Below are 17,475 nucleotides of genomic sequence, written 5' to 3'. Positions count from 1 at the left end.
TTATAGATAAGACATGTTTTTTTCCTCGTTCCCCTGTACATATTCTTCCACGTAAGGACCAAGTATATAAACCTACACCCCATGCTGCTCTGCGTGGACCTCTACTCACGTGACTTGATGAAGCATCTGTCCTGAGAATCTTGGTGTCAGCCTGTCTGTAAGTCCCCTGTCAAAGCCTTGTCTGATCGACCTGGCTTTTTCTGCCTCTTTTTTCAGAATCCAACCTGCCGCTGGTCCGGCGGTGTGCGATAAGGGTGCACTGGATCACTGAGTTGGCAGGGGTAAGTTTGGGCTTCTTAAAGATTATATGAAACATCTTAAAAGAACACCTCGAAACTCCAATCTTATTAGTTCACCAAATCATAAATGTAACAATTTATCTCTTAGATATTCTACTACCATTTCCCCACTAATAGCTAATTAAAATAATCTTACATGGAGTTCTAGTGACTTCAAACTCAGGTCAGCAAATGCATCTCCAAGTTGCCTTTGGGTATGCACCATCTGGAAAAGCTGGGTAGACAATGTCTGCGCCAGTCTTAGAATATTTTCATATTTTTTCTTGTTATCTCTTAAAATATCAATCTGAGCTTCCAGTTCAAGGTCCACAGTTCTTGAGCCACGGCCTAGCTTCTCAGAGATAATCTGTCGAGTGCACTAAAAGTGAAAAGATGTACTTTGTTTAGGGAGGGGGAAAAAAAAGGGAAAAATAATACAGCAATCCAAAAGTATAAATGTTAGGGTATATGCCACACACCATTTTTTGGCTTCAACAATCTGGCCTAACAAATTGAAAATTGCCAGCTACCTTAGAAGTTCATCATCAGAAAGAAAATTTATTAGACATATCTCAACTATTACTAATCAGAGTTAGTTTAAAAGTCATCTAGCTAATTTATATACTGCTAGATGAGATCTCTCACATACTCATATTTTAAGCTTAGTGTACTCAGGTATCCAGTACCATCGAGTCGAGTGTACTCAGGTAGATGATTTAAAATAACAGGGATACTAGGCATTGACTTAGGAACAATGTTGGAGTGTCTTTTCCTTTTCTTTTCCCCTTAAATAATTTGGATGTATTTGTTGGGGGGGGGGGATGAAGAGAAGAGACAGGGAAAAAAAGAAGAGGGGTGAAAGAGAGAAAGAAAGGAAACGGAGGGAAGGAGAAAGAGAGGAGAAAAGAGACTGGTTTTAATCGATTACACATTTCTGAAGTTTTTTTTTTTTTAACCTTTACCCAGACAGCATGATACTAAATTGTTATTCTATTGCGCTCTAGAAATAATGGTGCAGGAACTTGCAATTTTTAGAAAGTACCCAATTTCAGAACTTGCAAAGTAAGTTTTCTAAGTAATAATTTTTGTTGGAAATCAAAAATTATAAGAAACTTTGTTACTCAAGAATATGTTTCAAGGGAAATCAGAACATTAACAGACTCAACACATCATTGAAAGTTATCAAATATATTCTAGAAAAGCAGTAGATAAGAATTTGGCGGATACTGCCAATTGTAATTTTTTAAATAGTATTTTTTTTTTTTTAATCTTGTCTTTCAAAGTTTTGGCTACAGAATTATTTGCTGTAAAATTAAAATAATGCAGTATTATATATAAAATAATCTTTAAGCTCACTAAATAGTAGAAAGCTGCTATTTAGTTTGATGGGTATTCTAGACTTTACATATAAAGCCACACATATAATATTTTTAAAGTCAACATGACACCATGTTATGCTATACATATCCTACACATTTTTTTCTAAAACTATCTTGAGACTTTTACTTCTCAGTATACAGAAATCTATACTTATCTTTCTAAAGTCAGCAGTTTGCACACTACTCATACATTTTTCAATTTAAAATGGAAACCAATCCACTGACACACATTCTGATCTCATGAATCAAGGCTCTTTATGAACAAACATTTCTTACAGAGGAGGTCTCTTTTAAAAAGTAGAGAAAGTCCTAACGCTATAGAAAATGACAGGATGGTTGAAAGGCCAAAGCTGGAAAAAAGAGGATAAAACTAAAAAAAAAAAAAAAACTAGTACCATAGAAAACACACGAACAGTCCTGGGAGATGAAAAGCACACCAAGAGATAAGTTTAGCTGGAGACGTTGTGATTTTAATGAGAAAAACATCAGCAAGAGATAATGTCTGAAATGATAACAAGATACGTCATTCATTCCCAGACCTTTTATCCACACCAGGACCTTCCCTGTGCAATATTATCAGAGACATTTACTCTAAGTACCTTCCATTGCAACTCAGATGGAATCAGCTATTAAAAAGTAAAAAGCCAGAATTCATTGAAGGAGCTTTGTAGACTGGGCAAAATGAAAGAAACGTCTACTGATGTCTGAATGACCATTTATTCACAGAAATAATGATTCAAAGCAGACAATAGGGTCGAAGGTTTAATAAGGAAACGTTTCTTGTTTCCAGGAAGCTAAGGAAGGGGAAAAGAGAGGGGATACTGACTGTAAGGTGTTATGGATTGTCCCCTTAAAATATGTGTTGGAATCCTAACTCATCCCTGTGTATGTAATCCTGTCTGGGAATAAGGTTTTCTCTGTTACTTTAATGAGGTCATATCAGTGTAGGGTGTGTCATAAACCTATTCACTTCCAAGACATAAAAAGAGCAGACCAGACACAGAGGTGAGCATAAACTGGGGAAGACAGAAGTACATGTGAGGACCCACAAGGAGTGGAGAAACATCAGGGTTACGGAAGCTGAGGCAAGGATTTCCCCTAGGGCAGAGAGAGAGAGCAACTTCCCCTAGAGCTGGTACCTGAACTCAGACTTCTAGCTTCCTAAACTGTGAGGAAAGGGGCCCTGGTGGCACTAGGCTGCTAAAGGAAAGATCCTTGGTTAGAACCCACCAGGTGCTGGGGGGGAGGCGGGGGGGGGGTGCGGGGAGATGTGGCGGTCTGCTTCTGTAAAGATTTATGGCCTTGAAAACCCTATCAGGCAGTTCTACTCTGTCCTATAGGGTCGCTGTGAGTCGGAGTCAACTTGATGGCACACACAACCACAACAACAAACTGTGAGTAAATAAATTTCTGTTCTTTAAAGCCACCCACTGTGGTATTTTTGTTGAAGGAGCACTAAGAAACTAAGACATGAGGCATATTCAGATCAATCTGGTAACTTGAAACAAGTTTTGAAACTGATTTACAGAGCTTGTAATTCCAATACCGATAAATATATATTCTTAAAGGAAATCTAAACAATCTGGACATAGTGCTTCAGATTGCATACAAGTAGCTTTGTAAAGAAAGCTGTACTGAGAAGAAATAAAGATGCTAGCCATTTTCCCACTCATCAGGGACCCAGAGCAAGTTTTTCACATGATATGTGAAGGAGAGATTTTTATTTAAATTGCTTCCTAGTATACACTGAAATTAAAATACAAAACATATACTGGAGATTAGAGTATACTGCAAGCAAATTAAAATTAAAATGGAAGAGGATTAAGTATTTCACTTCTCTATCTTCCAAAGTTCTTAAAACGAAAATGATTTACAAAGAGCTGATTACAAGGCTCTTTATGAACAAACATTTCTTACAGAGGAGTTCTCTTTTAAAAAGCAGAGAAAGTTCTAACGCTATAGAAAATGACAGGATGGGTGAAAGGCCAAAGCCAGAGAAGGAGGATAAAACTAGTACAATTGTTTTTCACACTTAAAATTAAGAATTCATTTTCGAAGGTAACAGGACCAAATGAAGGAGCCCTGGTGGTGCGATGGTTAAGCACTTGGCTGTTAACCAAAATGTGGGCAGGTTGAACCCACCCATCAGGTCTGCAGGAGTAAGACTTGGTGATATACTCTAAGAGTCCAAAATCAACTCGCCGGCACCTAACAACAACAAGGACCAAACAAATCAAAGTTAAAAGAGAAGAGGAAGCTAAAGTAAATTATTGCCCTATGCAGTTATCTTACTTCGGGAAGGGTAGTTGAAAAAGTGACGAAGCGTGTACAAAACACAATAAATCACCATCATACTGAGTCATAAATTTACAAGATAGTTACTGATAGCACCAAGAGTTTTTCTATAATGCCAAAAAATGAATAAACATATTTAAGTATCAGGAAAGGAATAATTCATGACAACTGACAGATACTAAAAGCGTTATTTAAAAAAAAAATTATTGTGCTTTAGGTGAAAGTTTACAGCTCAAATTAGTTTCTCATTCAAAAATCTATACAAAAATTGTTTTTGTTAACATTAGCTGCAGTCCTCTCACTGTGTCAGCACTCTCCTTTCTCTTTCCCCCTGTGTTCTCTGTGTCTATTCCACCAGTTTTCCTGTCCATTCTTGCCTTCTCTCATCTTTGCTTTTGGGCAGATGTTGCCCATTTTGTCTTGTCCCCCAGTCTCCGTCAAACCAATATTTCTCTTTTTGTGATTGATGTGTTTCACTCAGCAAAATGTCCTCAGATTCACCCATGTTGTGCGATGTTTCAAGGATTCATCATTGTTCTTTATCACCGCGTAGTATTTCATTGTGTGTATGTACCGTAACTTGTTTATCCATTCATCTGCTGATGGGCACTTTGGTTGTTTCCATCTTTTTTGCTATTGTGAATAATGCGGGAATGAACATGGGTGTGCAAGTGTCTATTTGTGTGACGGCTCTTATTTCTCTAGGATATATTTCTAGGAGTGGGAGGGATTCTGGGTTGCATGCTATTTATTCTAGCTCTTTAAGAAGGCACCATATCGTCTTCCATAGTGGTTGTACCATTTTACGTTCCCACCAGCAGTGCATAAGAGTTCCAGTCTCCCCGAAACCTCTCCAACATTTGCTATTTTCTGTCTTTTTGATTAGTGCTAGTAATGTCAAGGTGAGATGGTGCCTCATTGCACTTCTGATTTGCATTTCTCTAATAGCTAATGATCCTGAGCATTTCCTCATGTGTCTGTTAGTTGCCTCAATGCCCTCTTTGGTGAACTGTCTGTTCATATCCTTTGCCCATTTTTAAATTGGATTATTTGTCTTTTTCTTGTTGAGGTATTAAAGTATTCTATAGATTTTAGAGATCAGACCCTTGTTGGATATGTCACAGTCAAAAAATTTTTTCCCAGTCTAGAGGTTCTCTTTTTACTCTTTTGGTGAAGTCTTGAAGAGCCTAAGTATTTAATTTTTAGGAGCTCCCAGATATCTAGTTTATCATCTGGTTAGTTATGGTTTATGTTGTATTTATGCCACATATTAGGGCTCCTAGCATTGTCCCTATTTGTTTGTCCATGATCTTTAATGTTTTAGGTTTTATATTTAGTCTTTGATCCATTTTCAGTCAGTTTTTGGATATGGTGTGACTTATGAGTCCTGTTTCATTTTTTTTACAAATAGATATCCAGTTTCACCGCCACCATTTGTTAAAAAGACTGTCTTTTCCTCATTTAATGGACTTCGGTCCTTTGTTAAACGCCAGCTGACCATAGGTAGATGGATTTATGTCTGGGTTCTCAATTCTGTACCATTGGTCTACGTTCTGTCATTGTACCAGTACCAGGCTCTTATGACTATTGTGGATCTATAGCAGGTTCTGAGATCAGGTAGTGTGAGGCCTCCTACTTTGTTCTTTTTCTTCAATAATGCTTTGCTTATCTGAAGCCTCTTTCCTTTTCATATGAAGTTGGGGATTAATTTTTCCAGCTTTTTAAAGAACGCTGTTGGTATCTGGATCAGGATCGCAACATATCTGTAGATTGCTTTGGGTAGAACTGACATTTTCACATGTTGACTCTTCCTAACCAAAAATATACAGTATGTTTTTCTATTTATGTAGGTCTCTTTTGGTTTCTTGCAGTAGTGTTTAGTAGTTTTCTTTGTATAGGTCTTTTACATCCTTAGTTAGATTTACTCCTAAGTATTTTATCTTTTTTAGGGGCTATTATTGTTTTCCTGATTTCCTTTGTGAAGTTCTTTTTGTTGGTGTACAGGAATCCAGCTGAGTTTTATATGTTGATCTTGTGTCCTGCTACTCTGCTGAATCTATTTGTTTTCTTGTGGAATCTTTAGGGTTCTCATATTATTTGCTAATAGGGATAGTTTTTCTTCTTACTTTCTAATTTGAATGACTTTTATTATTTTTTTTCTTGCCTTATTGCTCTAGCTAGGACTTTCAGCACAATGTTAACTATAAGTGGTGATAAAGGGCATCCTTGTCTTGTTCTGTTCTCAAAGGGAATGTTTTCAGCCTCTTTTTGTTAAGAATGATGTTGGCTGTTGGTTTTGTATAGATGCCCTTTGTTATGTTGAGGAATTTCCCTTCCCTGTTTTATTGAGAATTTTTACCAGGAATGGGTGTTGAACTTTAAAAAGGATAAGGAAGATGGGAACACAGAAGGAAATATCAGAAAATAACCAGGGGAAATAGGTGAATCAATAAATGAATGAGTCAATATGACAAGAAGAACAGGAATGAAAGTTTAGAAGACACTGGCTTTAACTTAAAAAAAAAAGTGTTGTTTTTTTTTTTTTTAGCAGAGATTAATTTGTTAAGGGTGTGAACACCAATGGCAAATTCTTAAACATTTCTAATAACGATTTAATGTTTGGAAAAGATGCCAGCAGCTCTAAATGCTAAAACTAAAATTATTCTCAAAAACATTGATAGATTTTAAAAAGTGCCCTATTCTAAACTAGGAAAAGACAAAAACAAACAAGAAAGAAAGACCAGTGCTCATGATTCCCAACTATTCCTGCAGATGAGTATAAATAAGAAAATAAGTGAATTTTAGATTTAAATTTTGTGAGTAAAAAATGATAGGTTTAAGGCCTAAACTTACAATTGCTCTGTTATGGATTGAACTGTGTCCACCCCAAAAATGTGTATCAACTTGGCTAGCCCATGATTCTCATTATTGTGTGATTGTCCACCATTTTGTCATCTGATGTGGTTTTCCTATGTGTTGTAAATCCTACCTCTATGATGTTAATAAAGTGGGATTAGTGGCAGTTATGCTAATGAGGCAGGACTCAATCTGCCAGATTGGGTTTTGTCTTAAATTAATCTCTTTTGAGACAAAGGAGAGAAGCAAGCTGAGAGACAGGGGTCTTCACACCACCAAGAAAGCACTGCTGGGAGCAAAGTGCATCCTTTGGACCTGGGGTTCCTGCACTGAGAAGCTCCTAAAGACCAGGGGAAAATTGATGACAACGACCTTCCCCCAGAACTGACAGAGAAAGAAAGCCCTCCCCTGGAGATGGCACCCTGAATTTGGACTTCTAGCCACCTGAACTGTGAGAGAATTAATTTCTCTTTGTTAAAGCCATCCACTTGTAGTATTTCTGTTATAGCAGCGGTTTTTGGGTCTCGGTAGCACTAGATGACTAAGACAGAATTTGGTACCAGGAATGGGGTGCCCTAAAATGTAGAAGAAGTTGTGAAACTGTGAATGGGCAGAGGCTGGAAGAGTTTTAACGTGCTTAATAGTAAAAGCCTACAGTGCCTTGAAGAAACTATTGAAAGTAACAACCAATGAATGCAATGCTCAATATTCTTTTTGAGGAAAAACCTTAAAGTATTTGCTAGAGAACAGAAACAGATAGAAGAAATTAAAGGTAGGAATCATTAGAGACCTGAAGTCCCAAGACAGAAATGATCAAAGTTATAGCCAGAATCAAGTTTCCCAAGAGTGAAAATGGATAACAAGCACAGTCCTAAAATCAGCCAAATCAGAATCAGTACCTGAAAGATTATCCAAATGTTAATTTAGCTCACAATATGGACCAAAAAGGCCAAAAAGCTGGGAGAACAGAGTCATTTAGACCCAATAAGGTCATTACACTCTGAGTTTCTTTTGGGAGAAGCTTATGTCAGTCTAGATACACCCAGGTATTGGTGGTGGTGGTTGCCCTCAAATCAGTTCCAACTCATGGCAACCCCATATGTGCACAGTACAACTACTCCATACGGTTTTCAAGGCAATGACCTTTCCAAAGCAGACTGCCAGGCCAGTCTTCCAAGGCACCTGTGGGTGGGTTCAAACTCCAATGTTTCCCCTAGTAGTTCTGCACTTAACTGCACCCCCAGCCACCTCATTCAGCTATCAGCTCCATAAAATCATGTATGTCAGAACTTTCTTTTCCTCTTTCAACATAGTTGAAATATCCAAAATAAACTCTGAAGAAAAAAAATTTTTTCACTTAAAAATAAACAAAATGATCACTGAAAAAATTATGCTTCTTTCACATTAACTTATACCACGGGTAGAACATCTTAAAGACTGGTCATTTTTATTAACACAAACTTTTTTTTTGGGGGGGGAAGACTGAATGTGGTATGCTAATTACACAAGAGATAAATTTTGGGTCTTAAAAGTTATTTGACACAAATTATTACAGAGGTAAGAGACAGAAGAATAGGGAACAGACAGATAATAACACACAAATATAGGAAAAAGCACATAAGGAACAAGGAAAACACCAACTAAGCGACACAACAGAGGAAGGCTCAAATGAACAAAAGCTTAAACTTAAAAAAAAATACCCAATTAGCAATTAGTAGGATTTGGTTCAGAAAGAAGACCTATGTTCTTTAGGTCCAAAATGTACAGACATAGAATGGTAATAATCAGAGGTAAATTTCATGAATAAATGAACAAAGGAACGGCTGAGTGAACAAACAAATGATGCTGGGTCTGGTATGGAAGATAAACAAAATAAAAAGGGGGCATGAAGGGGAATTCCAAGCAGCAGGCAAAGGTGGCCTCATGAACAAATCTATAGGGATGCGAGAAAGCATAGCTTGTTTAGGAAATCTCTGACAATTTGGTATGGATCACTGGATCCATGGATGGAAGAGAGGGGCAGTAGGAGACGAGGATGAAAAGGTAATATGGGTCAGATTTATGCAACTGTAAATACAATACAGATCCATGGAAGGATTTTAAGCTGGAGTGAATTACATCAGGCAGAGTAGAAAATGGAGTCTAAGAGAAAAATGCATCTATAATAGCTCTACATCTAAATATATTCCAAAGCAATATATTTCTTCAATTATGTATATCATCTATCAGTTAATAAGCATTTTAGTAGCTTGTAAAATCTGAAAATGTTGTTGAGAAAGTCAGTAGCAAAAGAGTAAATTTCAAATTTTACAAGCTGCTAAAATCAAAATCATAAAACTTTATTCTCTAATTGAATTTTCATGTTTAAATGGTATTAAAAACTAAATTCATTGCAGTCCATTTCGACTCACAGCGACCTTACAGGATAGAGTACAATGCCCCATAGGGTTTCCAAGGCTGTAAATCTTTACAGAAGCAGACTGCCACATCTTTCTCTAGTGGAGCGACTGGTGGGTTTAAACTGCCAACTTTTGGTTAGCAGCCGAGCGCTTAACCACTGCGCCACCAGGGCTGCTAAATGGCATTAAACCAAACCAAAAGCCAAACCCATTGCCATTGAGTCAATTCTGACTCAAAGTGATTCTACAGTACAGACCAGAACTGCCCCACAGGGTTTCCAAGGAACGACTGGTGGATTTGAACTGCCAACCTTTTGATTAGCAGCCATATTACTAAGCCACTGCACCACCAGGCTCCTAAATGGTATCAGTCTCCCCTAAATGTTCATATAATTGTAATATAATAATTTGGACAACATACAAATGAAAATCCCTAGAGCCATTTAGGGTAGAAACAGTAAAAAATTACAAACCTTGTAGGTGTTTAGACTCCATTTTCTAACAAGTTCTAATTTTTCCATTGCAGGATTTTTAATTTCATCAGCTAAAATAACTGGTCCACTTTTTGTCTGTGTTCTCTGGCCACCTGTATGGTTATAACAAAAGATAAAAACAAACCAGATAAAGGCAAACAGAGAAAGAAGGTAAAACACTGATGCCTGTTCACATTAAACTATTTATGCATTTAAAAAATAAAAAGGTTCTCACAAAGTGAAGGAATAGAACTTCCTGGAATCCTTGACGATAATTTCCTAATCACTTAGAAAACATTTCTGTTCATTAAAAACAAATGCCATGTGGTTTAGCTATCTTCTAATAAAAAATAAAATTCTGCCGCAATCAATCTTCTTTTCTGTGTAAGCTGCTGGTCACTTCAAGAAAAATAAAATCTCCACAACTAATCTTATAACCTAATGATCTTAAAGAAAAGTCTTTACCAATAAGAGTCTGAAAAGCCACGTATCCCCTACAGTGATCTCCCTTCACTGTACTATGGAGACCAGAGCAAAAATAGAACATTGCTATAATTGTGGAAGATTTGAAAACCTAATTCAAATTTTAAACAGTCATTAAAAACATCTTACCACCAGTATAAAATGCAGAGTTGAAACAAGATCTACATTCTACTTCCTTTTTCTCAAGAGATTAAAAAAAAAAGTCATAATTAATAAAAAAAAAATTAATAAAGGCAGTGCTAAAGCCCTGACAATGTATTGCTCCAACAATTAATTATAAGAGCAACACTACAACTAGTTTCTAGTGGTAAAATATCTTTAATAGTAGAAAGGTGTTTAAATGTTTATGACACTAGTGGTTTGCGATGGAAACTTTTTAATGATTTAAGAACAATGAAATAAGGAGAAGAGAAATAAGAAGAAAAATTTCTTCTCTTTCCTATAGTCAGACCAGCCTTTACCACAGCTTTATCACAGTGTAAGACCAAGAATAGTGCATAAAATCAAACACATTTAAGAATTTACAAAATTCTCATAAAAACGAAATATAAAATATTAACACGTCATATAAAAAGAAATGTGGAGTTCTACTTTTTCTTTTCCTGTTTTTATAGTCTAGCTATATTAAAGTGTAGCACAAATTCAATATCAAAAAGTTGATTATTCCCAAGAATTTTTCATTCGGTATAACTGGTACATTACATAGTTTTGTTGCAATCTGTAAATTTTGTAAGCTGAGGCTGAAAATAGGAAGGTACAAACCTTTCCGCTTGACCCATTCCCAACATAAACAGCCTAAATGTTGGAAGGCCCCAAAACCCATTTTTTTTGTTTAACTGCAAACAGAGGGCAGAGGTGCAAAGCTGGGAATTTATAATCAAATAAAGTGAACCAACATTTTCCAGAGCAAAGAAAGAATGCTTTAAAACAAGTACATATTTTACAATCGTCTTAAACCTTAAAATGAAATAAATTTCAGGTTTGAGATACAGCCTAACAACACGGAAAAGACAGACAGGCTATGATGAGAAAGACTATTTCCATTACTGTTTAAAAAAAAAAGAAGTAGCAGCCACCAAAGAAGTCAGAATAAGATACACCTAGGAATATAAAGCAAGCGATTATGAAACTGAGTGAGTCAGTTTAGCTTCAGCAGCAGTGGCAAGAAGGGCTTTACTCAACCAGTGCAGTGAGTACCTGCAGGAACCATTAAATCGCTTCCTTGGTGAGTCAGCCGGCTAGCTGCAACCCTGCTAGGAGACATAACAGATGGCAACGGTGGTGCTGGGGAACCTGAAAAGGGTAGACATTTACTGTGAAAATCCTTTTCCTTCACGTACTGTACATTTTGAATGTTGGTTTACTGACATTCTTTAAGATACTCAAACACTACAATTAAAAAATGGAATTAATAGACTCGCTTTCTTGCAGGAAAGGACTAATAGTAGATGGAGACTCCCAGGCTGAGTTCCTGCATAAACTTTTCATCAAACTATCAAAACCAACAAAAACATAACTATATGAAGAAACTTGGCAAGATCACGTTTAACAGGACTTTACCTAGACTCTTCTACTTCCAAAGTCAAAAGAATAGGATTAAGTAATTTTTCAGAAGCAGATCACCAGGCCTTTCTTCCGTGGTGCCTCCGGGTGGGCTTGAACCTCCAAACTTTCAGTGAGCAGCAGAAAGTTAATCACTAACGTTCTTTATCACCCAGGGACTTCTCACATAGTGTAGTCCCTGCTATTCATAGTGTGGATTCAGGAGACTTACATTAATTATGCCACCTGGGTGCTCGTTGGAAATGCAAAATCTCAGGCCCTGCCCTGGACCTACTGAACCATAATTTGCATTTTAACAAGATCCCCAGGTGATTTATTTGTACCAGGAAGTCTGAGAAGTGCTGGTGTTCTGACTAACCATAAAAATCACTCCTGGAACTTTTTGAACATACCTGGGATTCCCCTCAAGATTTACTGACTATCAGTGATACATGCATCCATATTTTTTATAAAAAACTACTTGGATGATTCTCAAACACAGCTAAGTTTGAAAACCAGAGGAAAGAACACAATTTTTGAATGAAACATGACTGAGCTTTAAATTCTAACTCTGGGTTTGAAATGCTGGCTCTATCAACCAGTTAGTATCAGAAAAACTCTGGCAAATTACTAACATCTCTGAGCCTTTTTTTTTTCTGAGCCTTAGTCATCTACAAAGTAACTACCCAACATTGTTGGTGTTGCCTAGCAATACACCAAAGAAAAGTGCATAGCTTCAATTTGCTTTCTTTACTTAAATTTGAAAGCTTGTACATTTTCAGGAGAGTGGGAATTAATGTAGAAAAAAATTACAGAAGTCCTTCCATGTTTAGCTGAGAATTCAAATGTCTGTATGGTGCTTTGGGGCCCTGGTGACATAGTAGTTAAGAGCTCAGCTGCTGACCAAAAGGTCGGCAGTTCGAATCCACCAGATACTACTTGGAAACCCTATAGGGCAGTTCTACTCTGCTCTATAGGGTAGCTATGAGATGGAATCGACTTGACGGCAACAGGTTATATGGTACTTTAATTTCAATCTAGTTCTCTAGAAAAATCATGCAATGTATTGATTTTATAATATAAATGTTCTAATAGGATATAAAAGCCCTGGTGGTAGACTGGTTAAGAACTGGGATGCTAACCAAAAGATCTGCAGTTTGAATCCACCAGCTGCCCCTTGGAAATCCTACAGGACAGTTCTACTCTGTCCTATAGTGTCGCTATGAGTCAGAATCGACTCAACGGCAATAGGTTAATAGGATGTAATGAACACCAACTTTATTTATTTATAATTAGTAATAACTGATCATATCTCAGATATACTGCGAAATCTGTGAGAGCTGGAACTCAACAGGACTGCCTTGTTTTTCCAGGTCTTGCAAGTTTTGGCCTTTGACAGGGTGCAGTCTTATCATTTTTCTATTGCTCTCTATTAGTGGAAAATATCTGTTTTCCTTTTCTGACAAGTTTCCACCTTACACAGGTTCTGGCTTTTGCAGGTTTTACTGTAGTAAGCTCTGATGCAGAATCAGTCACCAGTTCCAGCAGAATTAAAACCTTAATTTGGACTGGATCTCACATTAATATTCAAACATGCAATAGACCTAAATAAATTGCCCCTGTCTTTCAAAGTATGTTTCTTTAAATCTGTTGACTATAAAATTTGAAACTGGAGAGGTAACTAAAATCAACTAGTCTGAACCCCCTTATTTAATTATAGGAGAAATGAGGCACAGAAACATTAACACAGCTTCTTATTAGAGACTCTGAATCCTAGAATTGTGCTCTTTGTACCATACCATAATATCTCCATTATTAAATTCAATATAGAATGCACTAACCCCAAGTTCCTTGCTGAGCTGAAAGGCATTTTAATAGGTTATCCAGTCCAATCACGATATTAAACAAAGACTATCTCTGCGATCCAAGACACAAAGATTTCTATTATACAGAAGTGTTAAATAAAGGCAGACTACTATAATTTCATGTCTTGATGAACTCTGGAGCAGAGCTCTGTTTTTCTGGTTATTATAGATTTTTTATCTTGCATAAGAAACAATCCCATGAAGCAACATGAGATTTCTATAACACATATAACAAACGATGTATAACTTTCTAAACTAAAAGCACGAATGACGTGATGCTTGGTAACTGGCCACCTCAGCTTTTTTGCTTTACCTTCAAGGTAATTATCACTTTTCTGTATTTTCAATATTCTAGTCCTTTAAACTACTAATGTAGCCACCAAAATCATTCACTAATACTCATAAACAGTAATTGTAAAAATTCAGGATCTTGTTGGTTGTCTAAATACGTGGAATTAACTCTGTTTCAACCCAACAAGTGAAATCTAGGAATATGAATATAAATATATTGTCAATGTTCTAACCTTTAAAATACTAATTTAGCTACCAAAATCATTCACCAATACCCAACAAAAAAATAATTAAAAAAAAAAACAGGATCTTGCTAACTGTCTAAATTTAGAGTTAACTCTGTTTCATTTCAGCAACAGAAATCTAGGAATATGAATAAACACACACACATACCACACACACTGATTGAAATTCACATTACAACAAAACCCAGGTATCAAGTATACTTTACTCTTAAATCTTTGATTGATTCATGATTTTCACTATAATCAATTCTACAGCATTTGTTGTTAGGGTTGAATTTAATATAACTTCTTCTAATTCCGCAGTAGGCAGAGGCGGAAAAAGAGGGGGTGACTTCACTGGGAGAGGACCCGTGAAAGCTCCCACCTGGCTTACCCCAGAGACTTTGCCTCAGGTGCCTTTTCCCTTTGCTGACTGTACTTGGTATTTTTTCACCGTAATAAATCATAGCCAGGGGTCTGACTGTATGCTCAGTCCTGCTAGTGGTCCTGGTGATAAAGAGCCTGAGGGTCATCTTGGGGACTTCCTACCCAGCATGTATAGTAGGGAACAGCTTATTTTTTTAATTGCTTCGAAACAGGAAATGTATATTTAGACAAATCAATACTGATTTGTAGCTATGAATTTTGTAGCTGAAGCAATCTAAATTTGCATTTCTGATACAATTTTTGAGTCTTTATTTCGATATTCTAAAATCTATCCTTAAATAACAATCAGTGAAACTTTGTTTACATATTGTTCTATTTATATAAAGAAGACAAAACAATTCCTAAATTACTTAAACTGAAGAGAAAAAAAAAAGCATTATGTTTATAATCAATGTTTTATCACAGACCAAAGGGCTCAATCCTTGTGTTTTATTTATTAATAAAAGTAGCATTTGGTGAACTTCTTCCATCCTCCATCCCAGCACTCTTTAAAAATAAATGAGCTCTTACCTTGAAACATTCCTGCTTCAGTAACTCCCTCTTTGGTACTGTCAAAGCCATGAGATGTAATCTGGGTTTCCGAGAGACCAAGGCCAGCTGGTAACGAACGTTTCAAGTCCTTAGCATTTGAATAAAAGAGAAAACTCTTGTAAAAAATCCCACATCACATAACAGTTCAATATAAGTGTGTCCTTTAATCACATGTTAAAGTATTTTCTCTTTACTATGTAGTATTCGCTTATGTTGTCATGACATTCTGTAATGATGTATAATCAACAGCAAATACAGCAAGATTTGCCATTCAGAGGTACGATGGTTATGAGCTTGGCTGCAAACCGAACTGTCAGCAGTTCAAAGCCAGCAGTTCTAACCCAACAGCCGCTCTGCAGGGGAAAAAAATGTGACAGTCTGCTTCCGCAAAGATTTACAGTCTTGGAAACCCTATGGGGAAGTTCTACTCTGTCCTATAGGGTCGCTATGAGCTGGAATCAACTTGACAGCAACTAGCTTAGTGTACATCAAGGAAGGAGCAAAAGGTCTGCAGCTCAAATCTACCACGTGCTCCGCGGGAGAAAGATATGGCAATCTGCTTCTGTAAAAAGATTTCAATCTTGGAAACTCTACGGGGCAGTTCTACTCTGTTCTGTAGGGTTGCTATGAGTCGGCACTGATTCAACGGCAATGGGTTTGGGGGTTTTTCTGGTTAAGAGATAAGCTGCTACCCAAAATGTCAGCAGTTCGAATGCACCAGCTACTCCTTGGAAATGCTATGCGGCAGCTCTACTCTGTCCTACAGTGTCACCATGAGTCGGAATCGACTTGACAGCACCCAACAACAACAATACTAAAAAACTGAGTGACATCGAATATAATCTTGATCAGCCTAATGGTCAGTATAAACAAGTCATTTACTTGCAGTGCTAATTACACTTTGATTTCAGGGTTAGCTAGGTGAACTGGATTTCACTGTGACTTCAATTAGAGAGAGGTAAAAGAAATTTCCTTCTGTTTAGAGTTTATTAGATTTCCTTCTACTAGATTCCTTCCAATATAGATTTATATTAGACAGCAGTTTGTCAACCTACTGCAAACTAGCTTATAACTGAACCTTAAGTGTAATAAATGCAATATTCACCGCTGAGTCTTACACTTTAAGAAGACTAAAGCCCAAGAAGCACAATGTTCTCTAAAAAGGACAAGTTCATATACTCTAAAAAAATTTCACCCAGAAATTTTTTTTAATTCTCAATGGTTAGTTGTGACTAGGGAAAAAGACCAAGTGAAATGATCTAAAATCACCAAGAAGCAAGGCTAGCTCTATAAGATGAAAATACATTAGTAACACAGACTTAAAGCTGACCTACCCACATGACTAGGGCTTCAGAAAAATTAAACTGATATGAAGTAAAATAAAATAAATACATCTAAAATAAAATCGCTTCTCTAGTTGTCTTTATTAATGGAAACTGCAGGGCTATGACAAGTTACGAGCAAATACAGCTAATAATTAAGCTAAATTTTTAGACTGATGATAGTTTGAGACATCAGATTTTGGATCATCAACAGTATGCTAGAGTGTTATATACTTGTACTAATTTATCAAACCTCTTTTAACGTAATGGTAAAACACAGAGCCTAATAGCAGTGCTACAGGGTATTTCTCCATGGGGAGTTACACTTTTTACCTAGGACAAGACATATACATCTTAATCAGTAGTTGAAGGCAATACATAATCAGACAGGAAAGTATGTAAGTGCTTCCTTAAAAAGCTAGAGATAGAAATATCATACAATCCAGCAATCCCACTCCTAGGAATATATCCGAGAGAAATAAGAGCTGTCACAGAAACTGGCATATGTATACTCATGTTCATTGCAGCACTATGGAAATAACCTAAATGCCCATCGACAGATGAATGGATAAACAAATTATGGTAAATACACACAATGGAAAACTAAGCAACAATAAAGAACAACAATGAATCTGTGAAACATCTCACAAAATGGACGAATCTAGAGGGCATTATGCTGAGTGAAATAAGTCAGTCACAAAATAACAAATGTTGTATGAGACCACTATTATAAGAACTAAAGAAAAGGTTTACACACAGAAAAAAAGCATTCGTTGATAGTTACAAGGGTGGGAAAGGAGAAGGAGGGGAAATCACTAACAAGATAGTAGACAAGAGTCAACTTCCATGAAGGGAAGGACAACATACAATACAGGGCAAGTCAGCACAACTGGACCAAAGCAAAAGCAAACACATCTCCTAGACACATCCAAATACTTTGAGAGACAAAGTAGCTGAGGCTGGGGCCTGGGCCATAGTTTCAGGGGACATCTAGGTCAACTGGCATAACATAGTTTATACAGAAAATGTTCTACATCCTAGTTTGGTGAGTAGCGTCTGGGGTCTTTTATTTTATTTTATTTACTTTAGG

General features: G+C 36.7%; 1 protein-coding gene across 8 annotated transcripts in view; it reads right to left on the bottom strand.

Annotated features, from left to right (window-relative positions):
- ARFIP1 (ADP ribosylation factor interacting protein 1) overlaps positions 1 to 17,475 on the bottom strand; it is a 204,122-nt gene that overhangs the window by 69,672 nt on the left and 116,975 nt on the right. For 5 of the 8 annotated variants that reach the window (XM_064267583.1, XM_023557115.2, XM_010597195.3 and 2 more), the window contains 4 exons: positions 15,043 to 15,151; positions 11,361 to 11,456; positions 9,681 to 9,793; positions 436 to 657 (listed from right to left, as the gene is read on the bottom strand). In XM_064267583.1, the coding sequence (XP_064123653.1) occupies positions 436 to 657; positions 9,681 to 9,793; positions 11,361 to 11,456; positions 15,043 to 15,151 (540 nt within the window). The remainder of the gene's footprint in view (positions 1 to 435; positions 658 to 9,680; positions 9,794 to 11,360; positions 11,457 to 15,042; positions 15,152 to 17,475) is intronic. The other 3 variants (XM_023557118.2, XM_010597197.3, XM_023557119.2) reach the window with 2 other exon arrangements.

Source organism: Loxodonta africana, chromosome 13 (genome assembly GCF_030014295.1).
Source record: "Loxodonta africana isolate mLoxAfr1 chromosome 13, mLoxAfr1.hap2, whole genome shotgun sequence".
In the NCBI taxonomy this organism is placed as follows: Eukaryota; Metazoa; Chordata; class Mammalia; order Proboscidea; family Elephantidae; genus Loxodonta; species Loxodonta africana.
Note: the sequence above shows the minus strand (reverse complement) of the source record. Positions and strands in the feature narration are given on the sequence as shown.